The sequence below is a fragment of the Microtus ochrogaster genome, chromosome 5 (assembly GCF_000317375.1).
Source record: "Microtus ochrogaster isolate Prairie Vole_2 chromosome 5, MicOch1.0, whole genome shotgun sequence".
Taxonomy (NCBI): domain Eukaryota; kingdom Metazoa; phylum Chordata; class Mammalia; order Rodentia; family Cricetidae; genus Microtus; species Microtus ochrogaster.
This window is the reverse complement of record NC_022012.1, coordinates 94,241,411-94,263,247: the sequence shown is the minus strand read 5'-3', so window position 1 is coordinate 94,263,247 and position 21,837 is coordinate 94,241,411. Positions and strand designations below refer to the sequence as shown.

Below are 21,837 nucleotides of genomic sequence, written 5' to 3'. Positions count from 1 at the left end.
GAGGTATGATTTATTTTTCCTCTAATAGGTGACGTATGGATATTGGTGTAACTTGCATCTAAACTTATCAGAACTCCCATGATTGGTTAAAATGAACACCACATAGAAGCTTCTGGTCTTCTAGGAGCCTGTAGGCTGCTATTGCTTAAAAACTACAACTCCCAGGATTCCCCGAGCCGAAGGGGTGTCCCTGCCGAGGCCTGGGAGGCGGATCCCGCGGTCCGCGCACGCGCTCCGGCTCCCGTGTGTGCTCTCCTGCAGGGCAGGCGCACGGTGGACACCTGCGACACCCGGGCGTCAGGTGGGCAGCGGGGTCTGCGGCGCAGCTGGGCCCGGGGGTCCAAGCCCGGCTTCAGGTGAGGTGCTGGCCGGGCTGGGCTTGGTGTCGGGCCCTGGGCTTGCAGGGGAGGCCGGCGGGCTTGCACAGGACCGAGGGCGGTGGACGCTGCCTGGAGCAGGCGCGGAGGTTGGAGGGGTGGTGGGCCTGTGCAGCCCGGCCCGGTGGCACTCCAGACCTCGCTGGAGCCTTCACTGCCGCTGACAGCGGGGACGCACATGTTGTTCTGGTGCCTGGGGAAGAATGGTGCGTATTTGGCACAGGTGGAGCAAGGGGAGGTGAGAGAGGGGGCCTGGGCTGCGCCAGCTGCGTTGAAACCGGTGCGTGGGGCGGCCTGTCGCTGACCCTTCGGCGGTTGGGGCTCCGTATGGAACCAGCCGGGCGATCGGTGATAGGAGCTTGTCTGGCCTGCTTGACAATGCCGGGAGAGCCACTAAGGAGGACCCTGATGGGCTTGCCTGAAGGAACCCCGTCTTCTCGTCATTGGTGGGAGTCCTGGGTCAAAGTTTGAGACCCCTACCAGAATCATTCCGCAAGTGATGAGCAGCCAATATCCTCTGACCTTATGTCAGCCAGCCCCCAGAGCTTGTTGGGAAGGACGACTTTAGGATTATGGGCCAGAGTAATAATACCAGCACAGTTCATTTTTCATATCTGGATTGTTCGGGGGCTAGACGTTGAAATCTTGGCTCCTTTATCGGCCTTGTCCCTGAAGTAACTCACTAGTCTTTTCTGGTCTCCTCCTTTGTCTTCTGTAAAATAGAACGGGAAACAAACACACAGAAAAACAAAACCAACCTTTGCAGAACTTCTGTGAGGATTCCAGGTGGTAATGATGGCGGGGCTGTCTGTCTGGGTTAGCAGCAGTCCCGAGCAACTGTAGAGAAGGAAAGGTTGGAGTTCCAGCCCCAGGTCCTGTCTTTTCCACAAACCAGCTGCCCCTAGGCTGCCAGGATCAGGGAGCCCAACCAGCCTACTCTTTCACGTGAGGGCTCTGAGTTCCGGGTGATGACAGAGCCAGGAAAAAATTAGGTCTCTTATGCTCAGAGATGACTGGCAGGTCACTTCTGAGCTTGGAGCCGCCGGGGCCTACAGAAGGGAGCAGAGGAGAGGAAGTGCCGGTGAGCAGATTCACGAGGCTGTGGACATCCTGGTGCATTGGACTGTCGGAGCATCTTCAGGGGGTTTGTTTGTTTTTCAATACTGAAGATTGAAGCCTCATGCGTGCAGGGCAAATGATCTACGATTGAGATATGCCCTCCAGCTCTACTCTTTGCTTTGTTTCCCAGGCTCACCAAGGCTATGATCCTCCTGCGTCGTCCTCCCTGGTAGCTGGGGCGGTAGGTTAGCCGGTTCTTGCTTTCTGAAATAGCAGTGATAAGCAAAGACTTTTAGGATCTATTGAGAGAGCCAGAATATTAAATTACCCAGTACTGCACTCCCAAGGGACCTTATCAGTCACCTTAACGTGGTTACTGGAGGGACACTCTCCCTCGGGAACTGCTAAAGTGATCCCCAGGGTTTTTCAAGTTGGATGAGATATTGGAAGGGAAGGGAGACTCCAGAGATGCGGCCATGGCTTTGCAGTTCAGGCTTGAGTTTGAGCATCAGCCCCAGCCCATAATAACTCTGCAGTATTGAACGATCCATATAGCAGTCCCCAGCATATGCCCTTCAGCGTGACTGGGGTTCATTCACCTACTTTAGGTTTGTTGCGGGGATGAGACCACAGACGCAGAGCGCTTGGCACATGAATCAGCAAGCGGGTTTTGATCTCGCTGTGGTAGAGTTGGCTGTGGGAATCATTGTAGGCACAGTGGTTTGCTTCCATTGGCTCTTAGAGTCCACAAACCTGCCCCACCCCCAGTGAAACAGTAGTGACTAGTAAGTGGAGGTTTGAAATGGCTGGAACTCACCTGGCATCTCTCATTGAGCCACTGTTCCTTTCTCTTCTGCTGTCGGTGGACTCTGCTGCCCTGGAACCTAGTTAGGACCCACGGCGGGCATTTCTGGTATTTCAGTGGACTCTTGGCAACACTTTTGGGTTAGAACCTTGGCTCCACATGTCTTGCTGTCCCATTGGTGGTGATGCTGAAGGAGGTGGTCCCCTGTGTGAGATTAGGTGAGGGGTTAGGAAAAGGCAGCCTGTGGGAAGGCCTCCTTAGCTCTCACCCCTGGACTGCATGGGTTGGTGAGGGAGTCCTGTGGTGAGCCCACATGCAACCTGACTGCCTGACCTCACTTGTGAAATAAGGACTTGGGAGAATTCATTTCCAAAGGCTCTTTTAGTCCTAAAAGGTAGTGGTTTTGTAATTGTGTTTTGATGTCTGAACCTTCTCAGCCCAGCGCCAAGGTGGTGGGGATATCTGTCACCCCAGCTTGCTACCCATTCTCTCTTTAGGATGAGAGAATGGCCATCGCTTCCTAAACCGCCAGCCACAGCCAGGTGTTCTCTCTGCACGGCAGCGGGGAGAGAGTAATTACTGCTAGAAGCCCTGGGTTGCTAAGTTACCACGGAAGGCCTGTGGGTCTGTGCTTCCCAGGCCTTCCACATCTGCTCTGCTCCTGAGTCATGAATCTCACTGCTCTGGGTTCTACCCTGCTCACCTAACGCTGGAGAGCAAGTCAGACATGATGACGCGCGGCTGCGGGACTTAAAAATGACCCTTGAAGTCAGGTGAGTTCACAACCTGGTGACCTTGCTTGGGCTGTAAGACCTTAAGCATGTAACCTACCCTTAAAGTGAGATTTTCTCATATCAAGAGGAAATAAAGGGCTGGGGTTGTCGCTCAGTGGTTTGCCTAGTACATAGGAAGCCCTGAGTTTGAGCCCCTGCCCGCAGCACCACCAAAGGAAGTTGGGGAGAGGAAAGCAAAGAAATGAACCCCAAGCAAAGAAATAAACCCCCAGGCCTGCATTGGAAGGCTCTGTGAGGCATCCAAGAAAGGACCGAGGCTCAGGACAGCACCTGGCCCTTTGCACCATGCTGGGCATGGATGAGTCTTTCACTTTCTATGGCTTCTCACATTCTCTCTGGTACCCACCCTCGGGCCCAGTGTGTCTGTCAGAAAATCAGACCCTCAATGGTGCAGGCCCCTTCTTGCCGTGCAGTGTGCATGTGGACCTGAGCCTGATCTCCTCAGGATGGAGATCAGGACCCTTTACCTGCCCACCCCTGCCATTGCTGCTATTGCAATGCAAGCTTTCTGTGGTTGCCAGCTTGCCAGTGGCGAACGATACCCAGGGCCCTACCATGGAGGTTTGAGCAAGGATCGTGGCACGTCCTCAGGTGGCTTCAGAAGGGGCCACAGTTAGATTGGGTTCCAGAGCTTTGAGGCCGGTGAGGGCAGCAGCTGTTATAAAGACCTAGAGATGCTGTCCAGGCTCATCCTTTTCACTGGCCTTGCCAGTGCCCCACGCTTTAGAATACCCTTCTCTTCCCCGGCCTCATTTTGCTCCACTTCACCCCACAAGCAGTGGTGTCTGCCCAGGAAGGATTAGGTTGGGGCAATATTTCTAGAAAGTTTCCAGCTTGGAAACTGAACGGTCTTTGCTATCCTAGAACTTCAGCTTGAATGCCATGTTAGCAGAGTTAGCCTTTAGTACCAGGGTGGTAACTCCTCAACTGGATCCCTCATTTCCTTGCGGCTGGATGGAAATTCCTTCAGAGGATTGCAGAACCATGTGGTGTCAGAACTTTGCATCAACACTCAGCACATGGTGGAATCATCCAGAAGTTGCATCAAAACTTGGGTTCCTAGGCCCAACACGAAGAATTCTGGATCATGCGTCGGTGGGCCACATGAGTAGAAGAACTGCATCCTCCCCCTCAGGCAAACTCTAGAGCCCTGCAGGGCTCTTGGGTCTTACTTTTCCCAGGGTTGGGGTTTGTTCCTGAAAGTGTCCTACCTAGGGTAGAGTTTTTAGTAAGCAACCTTCTGGCTGCCTCGGGGTAAAGTCTCTCAGATTCACAGAGTGAACTTGGGGGTCAAGTGTGCAGGCTGATTCCTGGCAGAAGTGCATATCCTGAGCTTGGTAAGAAAGAGAAACCCGGATTGAGACATATGTTAGAAATACCCATCTGGCTTAAAAACTGTCAAGGCTGGGGCTGGATAGAAGGCTGGAGGCCGACAGCATTTGTTTCCCCTGCAGATGGCCAGAGTTTGATTCCCAGCACCCACGTGGCAGTTCACAGCCATCCATGACTGTAGTTCCAGACTCTCCAACACCCTCTCCTCTATGGGTGCCATACACACAAGCAGGCAGAACACTTCTAACTTAAAAACAAACTCTAAGGAAACGATCAGGATCACAGGAAAGACCAAGAAGCTGTCCCAGGTAGAGGTGAAGGATCTGCCACTTCATCCTGGCCTGGATTTTGGACAGAGCATAGGACCACGGAGAAAACAGTATCATCGATATTCATTTTCTTAATTGCATTACATAAGAGAACATTGTTCTCTTACAGTAGTAATGTTCTTTCTTGTAGTTATGGCTGTCAGGAAAGACGTCACCAGAACGATTTTGTTTGCTGTTGTTTTTGAGACAAGGCCTTGGTGAGTGTCCAGGCTGGTCTTAAATCCTCCCGTCTGCACTCACAGATGCCGGCTTGTGGGCATATGCCACCCTACCTGGCATTTAGCTTATTTTTAAATAGTTCAGAAAAGAGTTTGTGATGGAGCGTGATAAATGTGTCGACGGGAAGAATCTAGATGGGGGAGGGGAGGGCTCCCATACTCTGCAGCTTTTGCAAGTTGAAGTTGTTTCCCTATGAGACAGAAGACACTAGGGCCGCCCCACGGGCCAGGGTCCCACCCTGAAGTCCATGTGTGCTTGAGCAGCCTTATGCCCTCCCTTCTCTTTCACTGTCTATGATATAATATAACGTAATGTAATGTAATATAATAGGAGGTTGTCACTGGCCCTAGTGACGAGCCAGTGGCTGTTAGCTACAGTAGTGTCATCATCATTAGGACAGAGGAGGTAGGGAGTGACACCATAGTGATGACCAAGGGAAGCCCAGGCTGAGGCTGTCATCACCCAAGGCAGGGGTGCAGATTCCCCGGATGTCAGACCCCCGCCAAGTGGCTTGCCTACAAAGGGCTTTGCATGTTTCCCTGTGAAGCCAGCTTCTCTGGCAGCCTCGTCTCCACGGCAAAGCGTGACGTTCTCATTGAGTTGTGCGTGGCTTGGGTTCTGCTTAGGTGGGCAAGGCACTCCAAATCTTCGCGTTCTCATGGTTGCTGGACGGTCAGGAGAGCTGGACACAGGGATGGGGCATTCACTACCAACTCACAGCCCTCTACGCCCTTGCCCAGAACTCGCCCGCTCACCTCTAGGCAGAGTGTCTTTGGGTCTCTTGTTATAACTGTGTGTGCTGGGCATACTTTCTGGTATTTTTAACTGTCTCTCCTACCATGGGCATCTCCTGGAGTCTTGATGGGTTCTGTCTCACATGGGGTCTAAGTCCTGCCTGACATGGATATTTTGGGGTCCATGGATATTTGGTAGTCCCTGTAAGTAAGAATTGTTTTTGAGCCAGGCAGTGGTGGCGCATGCCTTTAATCTCAGCACTCGGGAGGCAGAGGCAGGTGGATCTTTGAGTATGAGGCCAGCCTGACCAACATAGAGAGTTCCAGGGAATCCGGGGCTATACAGAAAAACCCTGTCTCAAAAAACAAAAAAGCAATAACAATTTGAGATCTCTCCCCCTCCCCTGTGGTTTCACCTTAGGAACTTGTAATATCCTATTCCTAGTGCCTTGTGTCTCGTCTGCAACCCTTTGTGTGACCACACGGTGGTGCTGCTCTGACCCCAGAGAGGAGATCAAGTTGGCTTCCAGTGACTCATTCTTGCTAAGAAGGTGGACGCCAGGCTGTGAGCGGATGTTTGTATCACCAGGGAGCCATACCTGGTGAGAGGGTCGCAGGCCAGCAGGGGAGGCTGAGAGCACCTCCGGCTCAGTCTGCACAAGCAGGGCCGGGCTCATCACCCTTCACACCACAGAGCAAAGGAACTTGGGCCTCTGGAGCTTTTCCTTCAGGAGCTGAAGCTCATTCATTGCCACATCAGCTGCTGATACAGGGCTCACAGCTCCAGCTCTGAGTTCAAGAGGATGTTTCCTAGGTGAAGGAAGGCCGGAGAGATAGTTCAGTGGTTAGATCCCGCTCTGCTCTCACAGAGGATCCGAGTTCCGATCCCGGCCAGGTCTGCTGACAGACACACTCATGTTTGTTACTCCAGCTCCAGGGGAACCCAGCACCTCTGAGCTGCTCAGTATACCTTTGTAGCTAACTGCTAAGTGTTACAAGGGTGCTTGGGCTGCCTGCGTCTTACTGAAGGATTGATTCCCTTCCCAGATACTCCAGTGTGCTTTAAATGTGCAGGTTTTCTCGGCCTTAGGCTCATACGTAGTTTTGGTGCACATACAGCCATCATGTAACTAACTACCTGGTAAACAGGAAGGTGGAGGAGGTTGGAAGAGGTCGTCCAGCCTGGCCTTGTGGAGTAGGTTTGAGTTTACCCACTCAGATCTGTGGGGACATCCAAAGCTCAGTGCTGATAAACACATGCTGCGTCCAGGCCAAAAACACTTCTCGGTCTCAAAGTAAGGATTATACCATTTCAGCTACAAATCTGAACAGCTTCTAAAAGTCAGATGGCTGTAATGTTAGTGTGAAACCTTGCCACCACCCCTCCTGGACTGGGTCTCGGGATCTTGTGCAAGCCTAGCCCAGCAGGAGCTGGCAGACCCTCTTGTTAACAGCCCTGCTTTTACGGAGCACAACAGGTGAACAGCTGTTTCTGACAGTCCAGCAGCTGGAGCTCAGGTGCTGGCGCTGCCACCTCTGGACCAGAGCTTGGTGGGAGGCCGGTCGCCCTGTCCCATCTTCAGTTTGTACAGTTGCCATTACAGATTAGGGCTTGTCACGGTTTATCTGTGGGATTCAGAGGAGTCCTGTGAGAAGCGGAACTGTGTTCCCCAGGGCCCAGCATCTCTAATGCGGGACCTCTGCCTCCAGGACTGTAAGGAGGTAAGTTTGCTACTTAAGCCACCAGCCTATGGTGGTTAGTGTTGCAGCCTATGGCAACTGTGGTCCTGCCAAGCTCTCAGCAAGCTGAGCTCTAACTGTCCCCTCCCCTACCCCAGGCCCTGGAGCAGGTCATGGGTCTGTCCTGACTTTACTTTCCCTGTTGGCTCCTGATCTATGATTTGTGGCCTGACTAGGAATCCTGGGGTGCTTTCTCCATATCAGATGTTGAGACTCATGGGGTGGGCTGGGACTGGTCGGGGCATTCAGGAAACGGAGCCTTGCCCATGCTTGACGTCCAGACTGATGGTTGGTCCTGTCAGCACGAGATCTCACCCTCACTGCCGGGCTGTTGGACGTGTCAGCATCCGTATGCCTGCCTGTATTTAAGGGCTTTTGTGCACATAGAATCTCGCTCTGTCAAGCTCTGTTCTGGCTGAGCCACTAAACTGAATTCTTCCGACCACACTTCCGTTAAGGTTTCTAACTGTAACAGCAGACAGACAGCGCCCAAGTCCCTAGATGAAGAGAGAGGTTTGAAGAGGAAAAGGAACCAGCCCAGGCTGTGAGCTTCTGTACCCACCTGACCTGGCTCCTCCTCTGGGGACTATTATGGGCTAGCCCCTTGGGAAGCCAGGCTGGGTGGCCATGTGGTGCCGTAAAGCAGAGGGGTCATCAGAGGAAAATTGACAGGAAGCTGCATTCCCTACCAACGGCTCACCTCCCTGATGTCTGCAGGGAGGAGGATGGGATGCGGTGATGGCCACCTCGTACCCAGCAGGTTTAGTGCTCCTCCATGCCTTGCCGTGACCACTACACATCACATCGGGTATCACGGGCTCTAAGGCTCAGGGAGAACTCGGAGGTCATGGAGGTCATTTGTCCTTCTTGTCTGACACATGCACTGACTTGGCCAATGCAGAGCTCATTGCCCATCTGGCATTCTCTTAAGATTTTGGATTCTGTTCCATAAAAATGCACACACTCAATATAACACATAAAATTACGTATCTTTAGGCATAAATTTACATGTGCATATACACAACAGCACACACACACACACATACACACACACACACACACACACATATATATATATATATGTACGCACACACACACTGACTTGTGAGAGGAGCAGACAATCAGGTTCACTCGCTCCGACACCCCCCCCCCAACCGTGTGGCTCAGCACTGTGGGCTGGCTCCATCCCTCTGATGCTAGCACAGCGTGCTGGTGTTATCACCTTCAGTGCTGGGCCTGCCCCCCCCCCCCATGAAAGGCTTGAGGACACAGTTCCAGCCTCAGCAGGTATGTTTCGTCTCCATGGTGATTCCAGATCCTGTTGAGTTGCCCACAGGGTCTCAAGAGCCTGACTTCTTTCTGGATGGAGGATCGGTCTGTCTCATACACTCTGCCTCACCTGGGCATCTCACCTCTCCTGGAAAGAAGGCCTCTCTCTTGGGTCCCCACAACAGGGAAAGGGACTGAAAATGACCCAGCTCAAGCCTTTGGTGCTGTGCCTTCCTTCCATAGTAAACGTCTTTTCTGCGTTATTTCTAGGGGTCTGGGTCCCTTGAGTAAGGTAACCCAAATTTGAATTCTCAGCACCCACATTAAAAGCCATGCATGGTGACTTATGACATCCGTAACCCCAGTGCTGGGGCCGAGGGATGGGAGCCACACAAGAAGATCCCTGGAGCTTGCTGGCCAGCCAAGCCAGGCTAGCCAAATTGGTGAGCTCCAGGTTAAGAGATTCCCCCCCCCCAATAAGGTGGGGTTGGAGAGATGGCTCAGTGGTTAAAAGCACTTGTTGCTCTTAGGACCCAAGTTTGGTTCTCAGTTCCCACTTGGCGACTCACAACCACCTATGACTCCAGTTCCCGGGCATTGGGTGCCCTTTTCTGGCCTCCAAGGGCACCAGGTGCTCATAGGATGAACAGACAGACAAACAGACATACATGTAGACAGACATACATGCAGACAGACATGCAGATGAACAGAAATACATGAAGACAGACATACATGCAGATAGACATACATAGCATCTAAAAAGAGCAAGGTGGAGAGCTTGTCCGCCAGTGGCCTCCACAGGCGTGTGCACACGTGTGAACACACACCTTCACATGTTTACACACTAGTCACACAAGTTTATTTACAGTCCTCTCCATCCCCCACAGCAGAGCAGGGGAGGTGCCCCAGAAACTACTTCTGCTGAGGGAGGGACAGGATCACAGAGTCCATTTGAAGTTCAGAGTAGTGTTGAGATTGGAGCTGGCCCTTCCGAACTTCTCTGCCCTCAGCCAGGCTTGCTTTTAAACTGTCTCCATAGCAAGACCTGGCTGGGGAAAACTGCAGGGAACTTGGCCTCCTTCTCCTTCTTTGGACTTACCTCCTTCCTGCAGGGAGAAGTCACACCCACCCCAGCCAGCAGTCTGGGAGACTTACACAGGTATAGATTTCTTACATGTAGGCTGGGAGGGACTTTTGCCAAATTGGGGTTCATTTTTCTATTGAGAGCCTGGTGTGGTACAGGCAGGGTGTTAGGTGTAGCTGTCGTAAGTGCTACAAACGCTAAGACACTGAGCAGGACCCGGCTCGAGGGCCCTCTCCGGTCCACAGACAGCAGGCTCTTCCTTCACTGTGAATTGTCCATCATCACAGCCCCTCCATCCTGACCAGACCCCATCTGATGGGAGGCTCTGGGCATTTCTGGGGCTTAGAAGGTGGGGTGTCTCCTTCGGTCCTCACAGCATGCTCACCTACAGGTCCTAAAGAACCAGCATAGGTTTTTAGGGACAACGGATGGAGACAAATATGCTTCCCAGGTGGCCCCTGCCTCCATCTGATTCTTCCAAAACTTTTGGTCTTGCTGGCTTAAGTAGGGTCCTACAGCGAAGTTGGGGTAGGGGAGGGATGATGCAGGAAAATATGGGAAAGACGGGAAGGATTTTGTGGTGATCACTGGCTGCCCCTCACCTTGGCTCCTCCACGGTGACAAAATGGGGACTCCACTATAAGACCCCCAGGATATTTAAAGCAAGGATGAAGAGCAAGTCTGTTGTTCGTCCTCCACCCCAGTTCACCTAAGAGAGTAGGGAGGGAAGGCAGTCAGAAAGGTCAAGCCAACATAGCCATGGCTGCCCCACAGTTCCAGCAAGGAGAAGCGTGGGCTGCTAATCAAGGTGTCACGGTTCCAGCACTAGGTTCCTGTCGCTCAGCCATGATTCAGGCTGCCTGACTATAAGTGACAAAGTTGGCTGAAACCCAGTCAGTCCACCCCACCCCGTGCTTGAGACCACGCGGTTCGGCAGGTCCGTCATCAAAGGGTAACACGAGACCCTGACGTGCCCAGTGAATTCTGTGGAACAGTCTGTGTCTGTTCTGCCCTCTACCAGTGCCATGTTGGCAGGCCGTGGGATGGGTGCTCACATCTAACTAGAAACAGCCAAAGTCCTGTCTCCCTTTGTCTCCCACTTTCAACTTAGACTGTCGCAGTTCTGCTTCTGTCCAGCAGAGGGCACTCGTGTCAAGCTGCTGAGTCTCTAGGTGGTTGGTTTGCTGTGTGAGATTGGGGGGTGTCTTAGGGAGACAGTTTTATATATGCACGTTAGGGGGTCCACAGGGAAATGGATGTGGCATCATTCTACTGAGCACATCACTCAGAAAGCTGTGCCCTCCTGGCTTGTGCTTATCTGTGAGAAGCCAGAGCCACAATTCAGTCCGGCTTCAAAGATGCAGAAATCTCTCTCACAGCAGACTTGGAAACCATCACCAGGGTTCCCTGCTGTGCCATCTTTAGCATACTGTCTGTACTCTCCAGCCAGGTTGCTCGTGGTTGGCACTGGCAGCCAGGGGACATCCCTTTCCTCCTGCCCCTTGAGTAGGAACACGAACTGGCTTCCCCTCAGTCTGATTGGTCCCTCTTGGCAGCATGTCACTGGCTTGGGCCAGGGCTCCAGAGGTGAGCTCTCCACACCCTGAGAGCCATGTGTCTCTGCCTCGTCTGGGTCCCAGGAGACTCAGCAGGTGGCTCAGAGAAGTGTGCACACACCGAGGAACCCTTAGGAAGAACGGCCATAGGTGGAGGTGAGCACCCTATGCTGACTTAACCTGGAGGTCCAGGCTAGGGTGCCTCGGACAGGTGACTTCTGGCCATGTTCACTGGCTGGCCTGTCTTCTTTGGAAAGATTCTGGTGCTCAGGTTTAAAACCCTGTCTCAGGTAGTATTGATGGGAAGGGACAGTGGCTGCCTCGCTCTGGCCAGCCTTGGCAGCAGTGTACCCGGGCTGCTTCGGAATGCACATGGTTCGTGTGGCCCTTCATCAGGTGTCCCAGCCCTTTCCACTTCCTGCACTGGGGGCCTCACCTGTTGGGGATCTTAACTGAACGAAATGGCTCCTGTGTACATCAGAAAATGTTTGGGTGCCAGGACTAGGATTTGAAGCAGTGACCACTGCTGACCCCAAAGCCTGCAACAGGGCTGCCGAATGCGTGCTTTCTCTAGAGTGCCTGAGTCCCAAAAGAAAGGCCACCCGGACCAAGTGAAGGAATGTACCTGGCCTTGAATGTGCCTCGGTACTGGCGCTGTCTAACGACCATACCATCCCAAATAGAAGGGGTTCTGTTTGGAGACAGATGTTGGCCCCAAACCTGAACCTTGCTAAAGTTCTGCAGAGCTCTGGTGGTGGTAGTTCTTCCGTCATAGCTCGAGCCTGTAAGGGTTCTCCTCTGGCATACTCAGAGGCTATTGAAACCACGTGGTACTTTATGGTAAAGTAGAACAGATCCTGGCAGCTGCTCCTGCTGAAAGGGAGGATGCTACTTAGCACACGGGCTGCTCATCCTGCTGAAAAGCCATCTTCCTCCTCCCAGCTCTGCAGCCGAGTCACGCTGGTGTGAGCAGAAGGGTAACTCATCTAAACAAATGGCCCCTGGGGCTGGCGAGATGACTCAGTAATCTACTTACCTCTAAATGCTGGCACTGGGACAGACAAGAGGATCCCGGAGATCACTGGCCAGCCAGTCTCGCCGAATCAGTGAGTACCGGGTTCACTACAGATACCCTGTCCCAAAAATACAAGGTGTAGAGCAGTCAAGGAAAGACACGTGATGTTGGCCTCTGGTCTCCAAGCACACGTGCACACATGTGCCCGTGAAAACACACACGAGATTTAAACAGCCTAGGACTTGTGACTTTATTTCACAACTGCTTTTTAGTGAGACTCATTACCAGGGAGCTTTGCTGAAGCCGCTGTGGCCGGAATGCACGGCGGGCGTGTGCTGAGGTGCCTGGCTAGGTTGACTCCTCTCTCTCTCCCTCCACAGGCTTTTCCTTGTCCTCCGACACAGAGGGATGGATGCGTGAAGCCCACCTGGCTGTGGCACCGCCCAGCAATCGTCATCTCCCTAAGACCCGCTGGTGACTATAGGATGCACCTCTCTGCGGTGCTCAATGCCCTCCTGGTGTCCGTGCTGGCTGCCGTCCTGTGGAAGCATGTGCGCCTGCGCGAGCACGCAGCCGCCCTAGAGGAAGAGCTGGCCCTTGGACAGCAGTCCCTGGACCCGGTCTCAGGAATGAGGGTTGACTACCCAAAGGCCCTGCAGATCCTCATGGAGGGTGGTACCCAGATGGTGTGCACAGGCCGCACCCACACGGATCGCATCTGTCGCTTCAAGTGGCTCTGTTACTCCAATGAGATCGAAGAGTTCATCTTTTTCCATGGCAACTCATCCATGATGCTGCCCAATCTGGGCACCCGGCGCTTCCAGCCCGCGCTCTTGGACCTGTCCACCGTGGAGGACCATAACGCCCAGTACTTCAACTTTGTGGAGCTGCCTGCTGGAGCCCTGCGCTTCTTGCCAAAGCCAGTTTTTGTGCCCGATGTGGCCCTCATCACCAACCGCTTCAACCCCGATAACCTCATGCACGTCTTCCATGACGACCTGCTCCCCCTCTTCTACACGCTGAGGCAGTTCCCCGGCCTGGCCCAAGAAGCCCGGCTCTTCTTCATGGAGGGTTGGGGCGAGGGCGCCCACTTTGACCTGTACAAACTCCTTAGCCCCAAGCAGCCGCTGCTACGTTCGCAGCTCAAGTCGCTGGGCCGTTTGCTCTGCTTCTCCCACGCTTTTGTGGGCCTGTCCAAGGTCACCACCTGGTACCAGTATGGCTTTGTCCAGCCCCAAGGCCCAAAGGCCAACATCCTCGTCTCTGGCCACGAGATCCGGCAGTTCACGCGGTTCATGACCGAAAAGCTGAACGTGAGCCACACGGGGGCGCCTCTGGGCGAGGAATACATTCTGGTCTTCAGTCGCACCCAGAACAGACTCATCCTGAACGAGGCGGAGCTGTTGCTGGAGCTAGCGCAAGAGTTCCAGATGAAGACGGTGACGGTGTCGCTGGAGGACCACAGCTTTGCAGACGTGGTGCGGCTGGTCAGCAACGCCTCCATGCTAGTCAGCATGCACGGCGCCCAGCTGGTCACGGCCCTCTTCCTGCCCCGTGGGGCCACCGTGGTTGAGCTCTTCCCCTATGCTGTCAATCCTGACCACTACACCCCCTACAAGACTCTGGCCACCCTGCCTGGCATGGACCTGCAGTATGTAGCCTGGAGAAACATGATACGGGAGAATACAGTCACGCACCCCGAGCGTCCCTGGGACCAAGGGGGCATCACCCACCTGGACCGGGCTGAGCAGGCCCGCATCCTCCAGAGCCGAGAGGTCCCCCGGCATCTCTGTTGCCGGAACCCAGAGTGGCTCTTCCGAATCTACCAGGACACTAGAGTGGATATCCCGTCCCTCATACAATCCATTCAGCGTGTGGTGAAGGGCCGGCCGGGACCGCGGAGGCAGAAGTGGGCATTCAGCCTGTACCCAGGCAAGGTGCAGGAGGCTCGATGCCAGGCGTCTGTGCAGGGCGCCACCGAGGCCCACCTGTCTGTGTCCTGGCAGATGCCGTGGAACCTCAGGTTCCTTAAAGTGAAGGAGGTGAAGTATGAGGTGTGGCTGCAGGAGCAAGGTGAGAACACGTACACGCCGTACATGCTGACCCTGCAGAACCACACCTTCACGGAGAACATCAAACCTTTCACCACCTACCTGGTGTGGGTCCGCTGCATCTTCAACAGGAGCCTCCTGGGACCTTTCGCAGATGTACTGGTGTGCAACACGTAGCCAGTAGGCCGCGGCCAGGCCTCAGGAGGGCGGCCTTGGCGGTCAGCTCTCCCAGGTCCACAGCCCTGCTGGCAACCGTGGTGATGACTTACCTATTTATTGAGTGGGCCTGGGCTAGGCCTTCTCCCAGGGGCCCTAAAGAGGTGGTGCCCTCCCCTTCTGCCACTCTGAGGGGAATTTCTTTGTGGTGAGGAGGAGGCACCGTAGGTCCCAGGGATCAGCTCTTGCTAATCTGCTGTCTCCTGCCGTGGTCATGGTACGGGTCCTGGCTTCTAGAAACCGTGGTCGTGTGGTTGGTGGGCTAGGCAGATGGTCTCTGAATTTCACCTGTAGCCGAGTGACAGGTGTATTTGGGCCAGTCATTAAATGATGAACATCTATGGCCAAGTCTTTAATTCATATTAGCGTATGAGTTATACCTCGTAATGGGTTTTATGTGACATTTTCGTGCATATATACGGTACATTCCAATCCGTTCACCCTGTTAAACTTTCCTGTTCCCCTTCCTCCTGACCCTTTCCTATCCAGCCCACCCCTATTTTCATGTCCTTTTGTGTATTTATTTGAGCCAATGAGTTTTGTTAGGGTTTCCTAGAAGCACACAGAAGAGGGTTTGTTTGCACAGGCCTTGCCATCGACACCCAACTGAAGAAAATGTCTCCCTTCATCCACTAACTATAATCCTCAGTGAAGGGTGAGGCCCATGAGCTCATCCCACTTCCATGATGGGGTAGAGCTGGACCCCATTTTGTGTTGGTCGCTGCAGCTGCTGTGAGGTCAGGAACGCCCAGAAGTCGGTGTCCCACATCCCCTCCGTCATTATTGCCACTTTCATGGTGTTCCCTGGAGAGACTGAGGTCGATGCCCCATAGATGGGCATCCGACAGTTGCTTATCCCCAGCACTTTAACCAGGCATCAGTCTCCAGGTACCGCTGGCCACCGCAAAAGGAAGCCCTCCCAAAGCTGATGGCAGCCCTGGTCCACAGGCGTGAAAGACGACAGTTTCATGGTGTGTCACATCCATGAAACAACAGCAGTAGCTTCCCCATTGATGCCCATGACCTACCCGACCACAGGCTTCTAACAGGTTATTTATACTACCCAACCTGTGGAGTGGGCCTCAGAGCCAATCAGAGAGCAGCTGTTGCCCCGTGACAGACCTGACGCTATCATATCAGTAGGCGCATCTTGCCTGGCTGGTTGGTTTTGCACATAGAGGCTGCCGCCAAGTAAAACTGTTGTTATGTAGGGTTCTGGGGGAGGAATAACACTTTATATTAATATGAGGGTTGGCGAGCGGGGAGGAAGCTTCCACTTCCAACTTGATGTCTCTGTCCTGGGACAGATGTTTGGTGTCTTCAGCTGTAGGGGTTTATCATCTAGCATTGGTGGTAAACTAACAGAGGGGCAATTGCCTGTATTTGGGGGTGGCCTTAGGAGTCACCTTGAGCTGACAGCTCAGAGGGAGATAGCCTTGGCAAGTCTTGGACAGCAGGAAGCAAAGTTGGCAGTGAGTACCCAGCGCTTTCATTTTGATTGTCAAGGGAGATGACACAGTGGGCTAGGAACAGGGCTGTGAAGGGAACATGGGCCCACTTCGGGATATCCATAAAGTCACCTTTGACCTGGGTCGTGCGTGGTCATGCACTCTCGCTGATTGAAGTCAACTGGGAGACATAGGCATGCTCTCATTAAAGTCAGGAGTAAGATATAGACATTGCTGTAGCTGTCACTCAACCGTCTTCCCCAAAAAACAATGAAGGTCACATACCACCATAAATGAGGAGGAAAATTTGATTTTCCCCTTAAAGACTCGTACAAATATTTATCTGAAGGGCTAGAAATATTTCTCAGCAGTAAAAGCACCAGCTGCTCTCCCAGAGGACCCAGCTGCAGTTACCAGCACTCCTGAGGCACCTTGGTTATCTGTAACTCCAGTTCCAGAGGATGCAGTGACCTCTCCTGGCTTCTGTGGGCATTGCATGCCTGTGGTACAGACATACATGCAGACAGAACACACAAAATAAAATAAATATTTAAGTGGATACTTGTGCTACCAGACAGAATAAAGTAACTTTGATTAGAACAGTGTCCTGTTGAAGCGGGGAGTTGAGAAACCCTATTGGCAGAATACAGTACAGTTCCTGAGTGGGCCTCTGTGTTCCTGGAAGCTTATCTGATAAGGGTGTGCCTTCAGATCAGTGGGAACTGAATACTCTTGAACAGAATCTGGGGCAAGGAAACTTGAATTACACCTCCCACCCTCACATGCGAATTTCATACAAATAGTAAAGAAGAAGGAGCGATCTGAAGGGGCAGCAGCCTGAGAAGGCAGCAACCCTGGGAGACTGACGGGCAAAAACGAACCAATCTGACTACATAGAATTAGTTTCCGACTTTGCAGAAGACAGAGTCAAGCCATAGATGGCAGACTGAGGAAACAGACGAGGGTAACAGCAGGGGCTGAGTATATGCAGCTCAGAGTCAAAAGTCTAACGTGCCACCAAGGAAGGGCAGATGTCTCACACGGGGAAGCCGGCTAACCTGATATGATCATTCCTACAATAAGAAGGGAAATTCGGTTTTAATAGCAGCCTCCTCCCTGTTGCCACTGGAAAGATGGCTCAATGGTTAAGAGCATTTGTTACTCTTGTGGAAGATTACAGAGTTCAGTTCCCAGCACCCATACCAGGCAGCTCACAACCCCCTGTAACTCCAGTTCACACCTGCACACATGTGGCATGCACACACACACACAAAAATAAAAATAAAAATTAGGGGCTGGAGAGATGGCTCAGTTACTAAGAACACTGGTTGCTCTTACAGAGGACCCAGGTTCAATTCTCACCACCCACATGGCAGTCCATAATTGCCTGTAAGTCAAGTCCTAGGGGTCTGGCACCCTCTCTGGCCTCTGCAGTCACCAGGTACGCACATGGAGCAAAAATATTTAGGCAGGCAAGACACCCATGCACTTAAAAATAAATTTAAAAAAAAAATGAATCTTAAAATAGGCTTCTGTGGTTGGACATATAGTTCAGTTGGTAGAGTACTTGCCTAGTATGCATGATGTTCCAGGTTCATTACTTACATACCTCCGCACGCACACACACACACACACAGTACTGCATGTACACATGCAGGGAACGGCTCACAGAACATTCTTAAACATGTTTATTGCTGCATTGGAGTAAATAGCCAGAGCTGGGAATTCAGACAGGAATGCGCTGTTGAAGGCGCCAGTCCATCTCAGCAGGTGAGCCATCCATCCCATGATGCCGTAGGCTCCTCCAGCTTCTGACTTTCCCCATTTGCCTGGGATGGGCAACTGTGTCAAGGAAATACTGCCAATGGGAAGCACACTCACCAGCTCAGGCTTACATCATGGGAAGTCTTCCAGCAGGGTGTGCTCTGCCCAGACAGAGGTGGACTCACAGCGTGTCCCCAAACAGCGTGAGGTTGTGCCTCTGAATGTGTCTCAGCAGGACCTGTCCTCGCCCCTCCAGTGTCTCAAGGGCGTGCTTCAGACCTCTGGCTCCGCCTTGGCTCTCCCAGAACACCTGGTCCATCTGCAGCGACTTGAGCAGCAGGTTCTGTAGACACCCTGATGCAAGAACCTTCACAACGGACTCAGGAAACCTGGGGCCGAAGCAGGGAAGGAAAGGCACAAGTGAGCTCAGAGTCTCCACGAAGTGTGAGCCCTCAACTCCCCCACCCCCGGGGAACTCAGCACAGCCAGCCAGGGAAATGGCAGGTCTGTGCCTGCTAGCCCCTTGTCAGAGGAGTCTGTGACCTGCTGTGTCCTGAGAGCAGACGGTAGTGCTCTCGGATGGACCCCATCCAATGGTGAAGCCTGGAGAACAAATCTACCTCAGGGCCCCAAAAGGCCCTGAGAAGGCTGAGCTGCCTACTGAGAGTGAACAACAGCAGGTCCCCAGGCTAGCTCTTTCACCTAGGTCCAGGATGAGCTAGCCTTCACAAACTGAGGGAGGGCAGCTGGTCTTGTGCAGGAGCCAGAAGCCCTCTGGATACTGGGACAGACCCCATTCCTGTGGCCCCTGTCAGTCCTCCTCAGTCTCTGCAGACCCAGGTCCAGCTTGGATCTGATGGACTTTAGCCCTCTGAGATTTAGTTAACCGTTCCATAGTCTACAGAGGGCCCTCAAGCCTTATCCCCCCAAACTCTGCCAATGCCGGGGATCCTCACCCATCGATGCCTTCCAGCAGCCGAAAGTTCAGCTTGTCCTCAGGTTGCTGGAGATTACCGGCATTGTCTATGAACACCAAACGAGATGGATCACTGCTCCGGACCTCAGGGGAAGAAGATGGGACAGGGGCAGCCATTGGTAAGGGCAGAGTGTAAGTGGTCCCACTCTGTCCATTTCAAGGGCATTCTCAGCTGTCTGTGCCTCAATGACCCCATGTATTCACATGGTCCCATGGTCAAGGGCTCATTCTACACCAGCACTGGGTGCCATCTCTGTGGGTCCTCCCAGCAGCCTTAGGAGGCATAAGGCTTAAGGGTTGTTAAGCAGTTTACACAAGGTCACACAGCTAATAAGCAACTGGGGTAAACTCAGACCTGAACCCATAGCAGTGAGCCATAACTCCACCTTCTAAATTGCAAGGCAAGGGGGTGGGTTCCTGGTATAGTGGGGTCAGGAGCATGGGGGGGGAACTGAACCGGCAGGCGCAAAAGAAAGAAGATGTGTTCCTTAGGTCTGAAGCTTCATGCCATGTTATGTGGTGTTTTACTCTTTTGGCTCTTTAGTCTTTTGACCTAGCTCCCAATTAAACCCCATTGGAGGCTTATTCTTAGTTATGAGTGCCCAATCTTAGCTTGTTTCTTGCCAGCTTTTCTTAAATTATCCCAGCTATCTTTGACCTTGGGGCTTTTATCTTTCCCTATTCCTGCCTATCTTCTCTTTCCTTCTTACTCTGCCTCTGGCTGTGTGGCTGGCCCCTCCTTCCTCTCTCCTTCCTTTCTCCTTCTTAGATGCTTTCTCTCCCATATTTTTCCTCATATTTATGCTCTCTGCCTGGCTGTCCCACCTGTTCTTCTCCTGCCTCACTATTGGCCGTTCAGCTCTTTATTAGGCACAGTACCACAGCTTCACAGAGTTAAACAAGTGCAGCAGAAACAAAAGTCACACACCTTAAAATAATATTCTACAACAAAGCCATATCACACACAGGCGTGATTCTTCGGCATCTCTCAAATCCTTTCCACACTAAAACATGTAAGACAGAATTCTCTAGTACTTAAAAAAAATACAGTATGGGGCTGGGGAGATGGCTCAGGGAGTAATGGGCTTCCATTCATTCATGAGAACCTGAAAACTCAGAACCTCGTAAGAAAAGCCAGGGGAGGTTATGTGTTCCTGCAGTCCCAGCGCTGAGGAACACAGAGGGGTGGGTCCCTAGGGCTAAAGGCCAGTCTCGCTGAATTGGCAAGCTCCAAGTTCAGCAAGAGACCCTGTCTCAAAAACTAAAGGTGTCAGCCTCTGGCCTCCACATGCATGTGCTCATGGAAACACATACACACCTTTAAATTCTGGTATTTGGCAAAAAGAGGCCATCTCCTCTGGCCTGCACACCGTTCCCACACATTCTCCAGACTTCTATGCTACTTTCCGTAGCCATTCCTAGAAAGCTCAGCCTCTTCTTCCTACCACTCAGAGCCCAATTATCAAACTCTGCCTCTAAAAGACCTCAAAGTTCCCCGGAGCGTCTTGAGGAGCAGTGAAAACAGGATCACACACACCCCACCTCAGCTGAATTCTCAGTATCCATTTGGCCTGTTTTATATATTTGGCTCCTAGGAGTATTATTTAAGACAAAGTTTGCTGACAAAAGAAAAGACTGGGCAACCCGTGTCTGGTCACCAAGAGCATCCTCCGCAGGAGAGGGGCATACCCAGTGCTCACGCGGTAAGGCACTGTACATGCAGGAGAGAGGTGTACCCAGTGCTCACACCGCAAGGCACTGTGCATGCAGAAGAAACGTACCAGGATGTGCACCAGCCGCAGCTCTTCTGGGTTCTGACATTTCTCTCGAAGCCCCTCTTCCACACAGGGGTCTGAGGGCTCGGGCTCAAAGCCGCAGCAGTAGCGATCCAGGCGGTCATGGACCTGTGGAGAAGGCTGGCATGGTACCTGTCTTCTCCAGACCCACTATCAAGCCCACCTGAGTCCAGGGCTGCTCAGAACAGTATTCAGGGGCTGTCTGGGCCGACTGTGCTCGTCAGCGCTGCACTGGTGTCCAGCTCAAAGGGGGAATCTGCCCCAATTCTTTCTGTTTAAGTCTGAAGCGCACATCAGTATCCTGAAGATAAGCTCAGGGTCACAGGGCCTCTCTGTCCGCTTCTCTCTGCACCGTTAGGAAGGGTGGCCAAGCCTAGTCGGTCAAGGCTGCCAGAGCCAGCCTTCTATCCTGAAACTTCAGAACCAACCATGACCCGATGGTGTCAGACGTACAGAGTTAGCCGGTATATAAAGGACTGTCACTCAGATGGCCAGCCGTCATGGCCACCTCTGCTTCATTTCCTCCTCACCCTGAGCTCAGACACATCCCAGGTCATAAAGGAGAACACACAGTGGGAGTTGAAGTTGTTGAAGCATAGGTTGGGTCCCCCATCTGTGGACAAGGTGGGCAGCATATGGGAAGGGGGAGAAGGAAGGTGGGGCCCACAAAAGCTGAACCAGGTCCCTAGCCTGCCTGACTGAGCAGCAACGACAGGTCATAGCCATGCACCTGTGGCCACCTCCTGTGCTTGCTGCTGCGTCCACAGTCACAGGGTGATGGTCCTGGATTCTCTGGTACCGTCTCCCCTTCAGCCTTAATTAACGAGACTTAAGACCAAAACAATCAATCCGTGATGAGCAATGGTGGGGATTTCTTGATCTCTGTGAGTGGCTCACGCTTGCTACTCTTCAAGGAGGCAGGGCAGTATCCCAGAGAGGCCGTGGGCTATTCGGGCATGCACACTGCACAGAAGCACCCAGACTCCCTTCTTGAGAGTCTCCTTCCCTGCTGTCTCTGCTGGCCTCACCAATCGCCCCTAGACTGTCAGTCACACAGTGCAGATGGACCCAGGCTTCCCCGACCACAGCTCCCCTCTCCCTCCTCCCTGATTCCCTAGGCTTCCCTCTCCCTCCTCCCTGATTCCCCAGCTCCCCCTCCCTCCTCCCTGATCTCCCAGGTTCCCCTCTCCCTCCTCCCTGATTCTCCATGCTCCCTTTTTCCTCCTCCCTGATTCCCCAGGCTCCCCTCTCTCCCTCTTCCCTGATTTCCCAG

The 21,837-nt window shown here is 52.9% G+C and overlaps 2 protein-coding genes across 6 annotated transcripts in view; one reads left to right on the top strand and one right to left on the bottom strand.

Moving 5' to 3' along the window:
* The first annotated feature begins 247 nt into the window (after positions 1–247).
* Positions 248–14,922, top strand: Pomgnt2 (protein O-linked mannose N-acetylglucosaminyltransferase 2 (beta 1,4-)). Of its 3 annotated transcripts, XM_026779363.1 has the most exons (3): positions 248–356; positions 2,739–3,014; positions 12,694–14,922. In XM_026779363.1, exon 3 carries the CDS (start codon positions 12,799–12,801, stop codon positions 14,539–14,541), a length of 1,743 nt encoding a protein of 580 aa, XP_026635164.1. In that variant the 5' UTR covers positions 248–356; positions 2,739–3,014; positions 12,694–12,798; the 3' UTR covers positions 14,542–14,922. The 3 variants fall into 3 exon arrangements, with proteins under 3 accessions (XP_026635164.1, XP_005348195.1, XP_005348196.1); XM_005348138.2 differs by lacking the exon at positions 2,739–3,014; XM_005348139.2 differs by lacking the exons at positions 248–356; positions 2,739–3,014 and adding an exon at positions 12,246–12,404.
* A 2,752-nt stretch (positions 14,923–17,674) lies between these two features.
* Fam198a (family with sequence similarity 198 member A) overlaps positions 17,675–21,837 on the bottom strand; it is a 31,858-nt gene continuing 27,695 nt past the window's right edge. For 2 of the 3 annotated variants that reach the window (XM_005348136.3, XM_026778960.1), the window contains 3 exons: positions 20,550–20,672; positions 18,749–18,852; positions 17,675–18,181 (listed from right to left, as the gene is read on the bottom strand). In XM_005348136.3, coding sequence (XP_005348193.2) covers positions 17,974–18,181; positions 18,749–18,852; positions 20,550–20,672 — 435 coding nt within the window. In that variant the 3' untranslated portion in view covers positions 17,675–17,973. Of the gene's footprint in view, positions 18,182–18,748; positions 18,853–20,549; positions 20,673–21,837 lie in introns of those variants that run through there. The other variant, XM_026778961.1, reaches the window with a different exon arrangement.

Excerpts from the sequence above, each read along its gene's own strand:
- Pomgnt2 (XM_005348138.2), top strand. The coding sequence starts at position 12,799 with ATGCACCTCTCTGCGGTGCTCAATGCCCTCCTGGTGTCCGTGCTGGCT.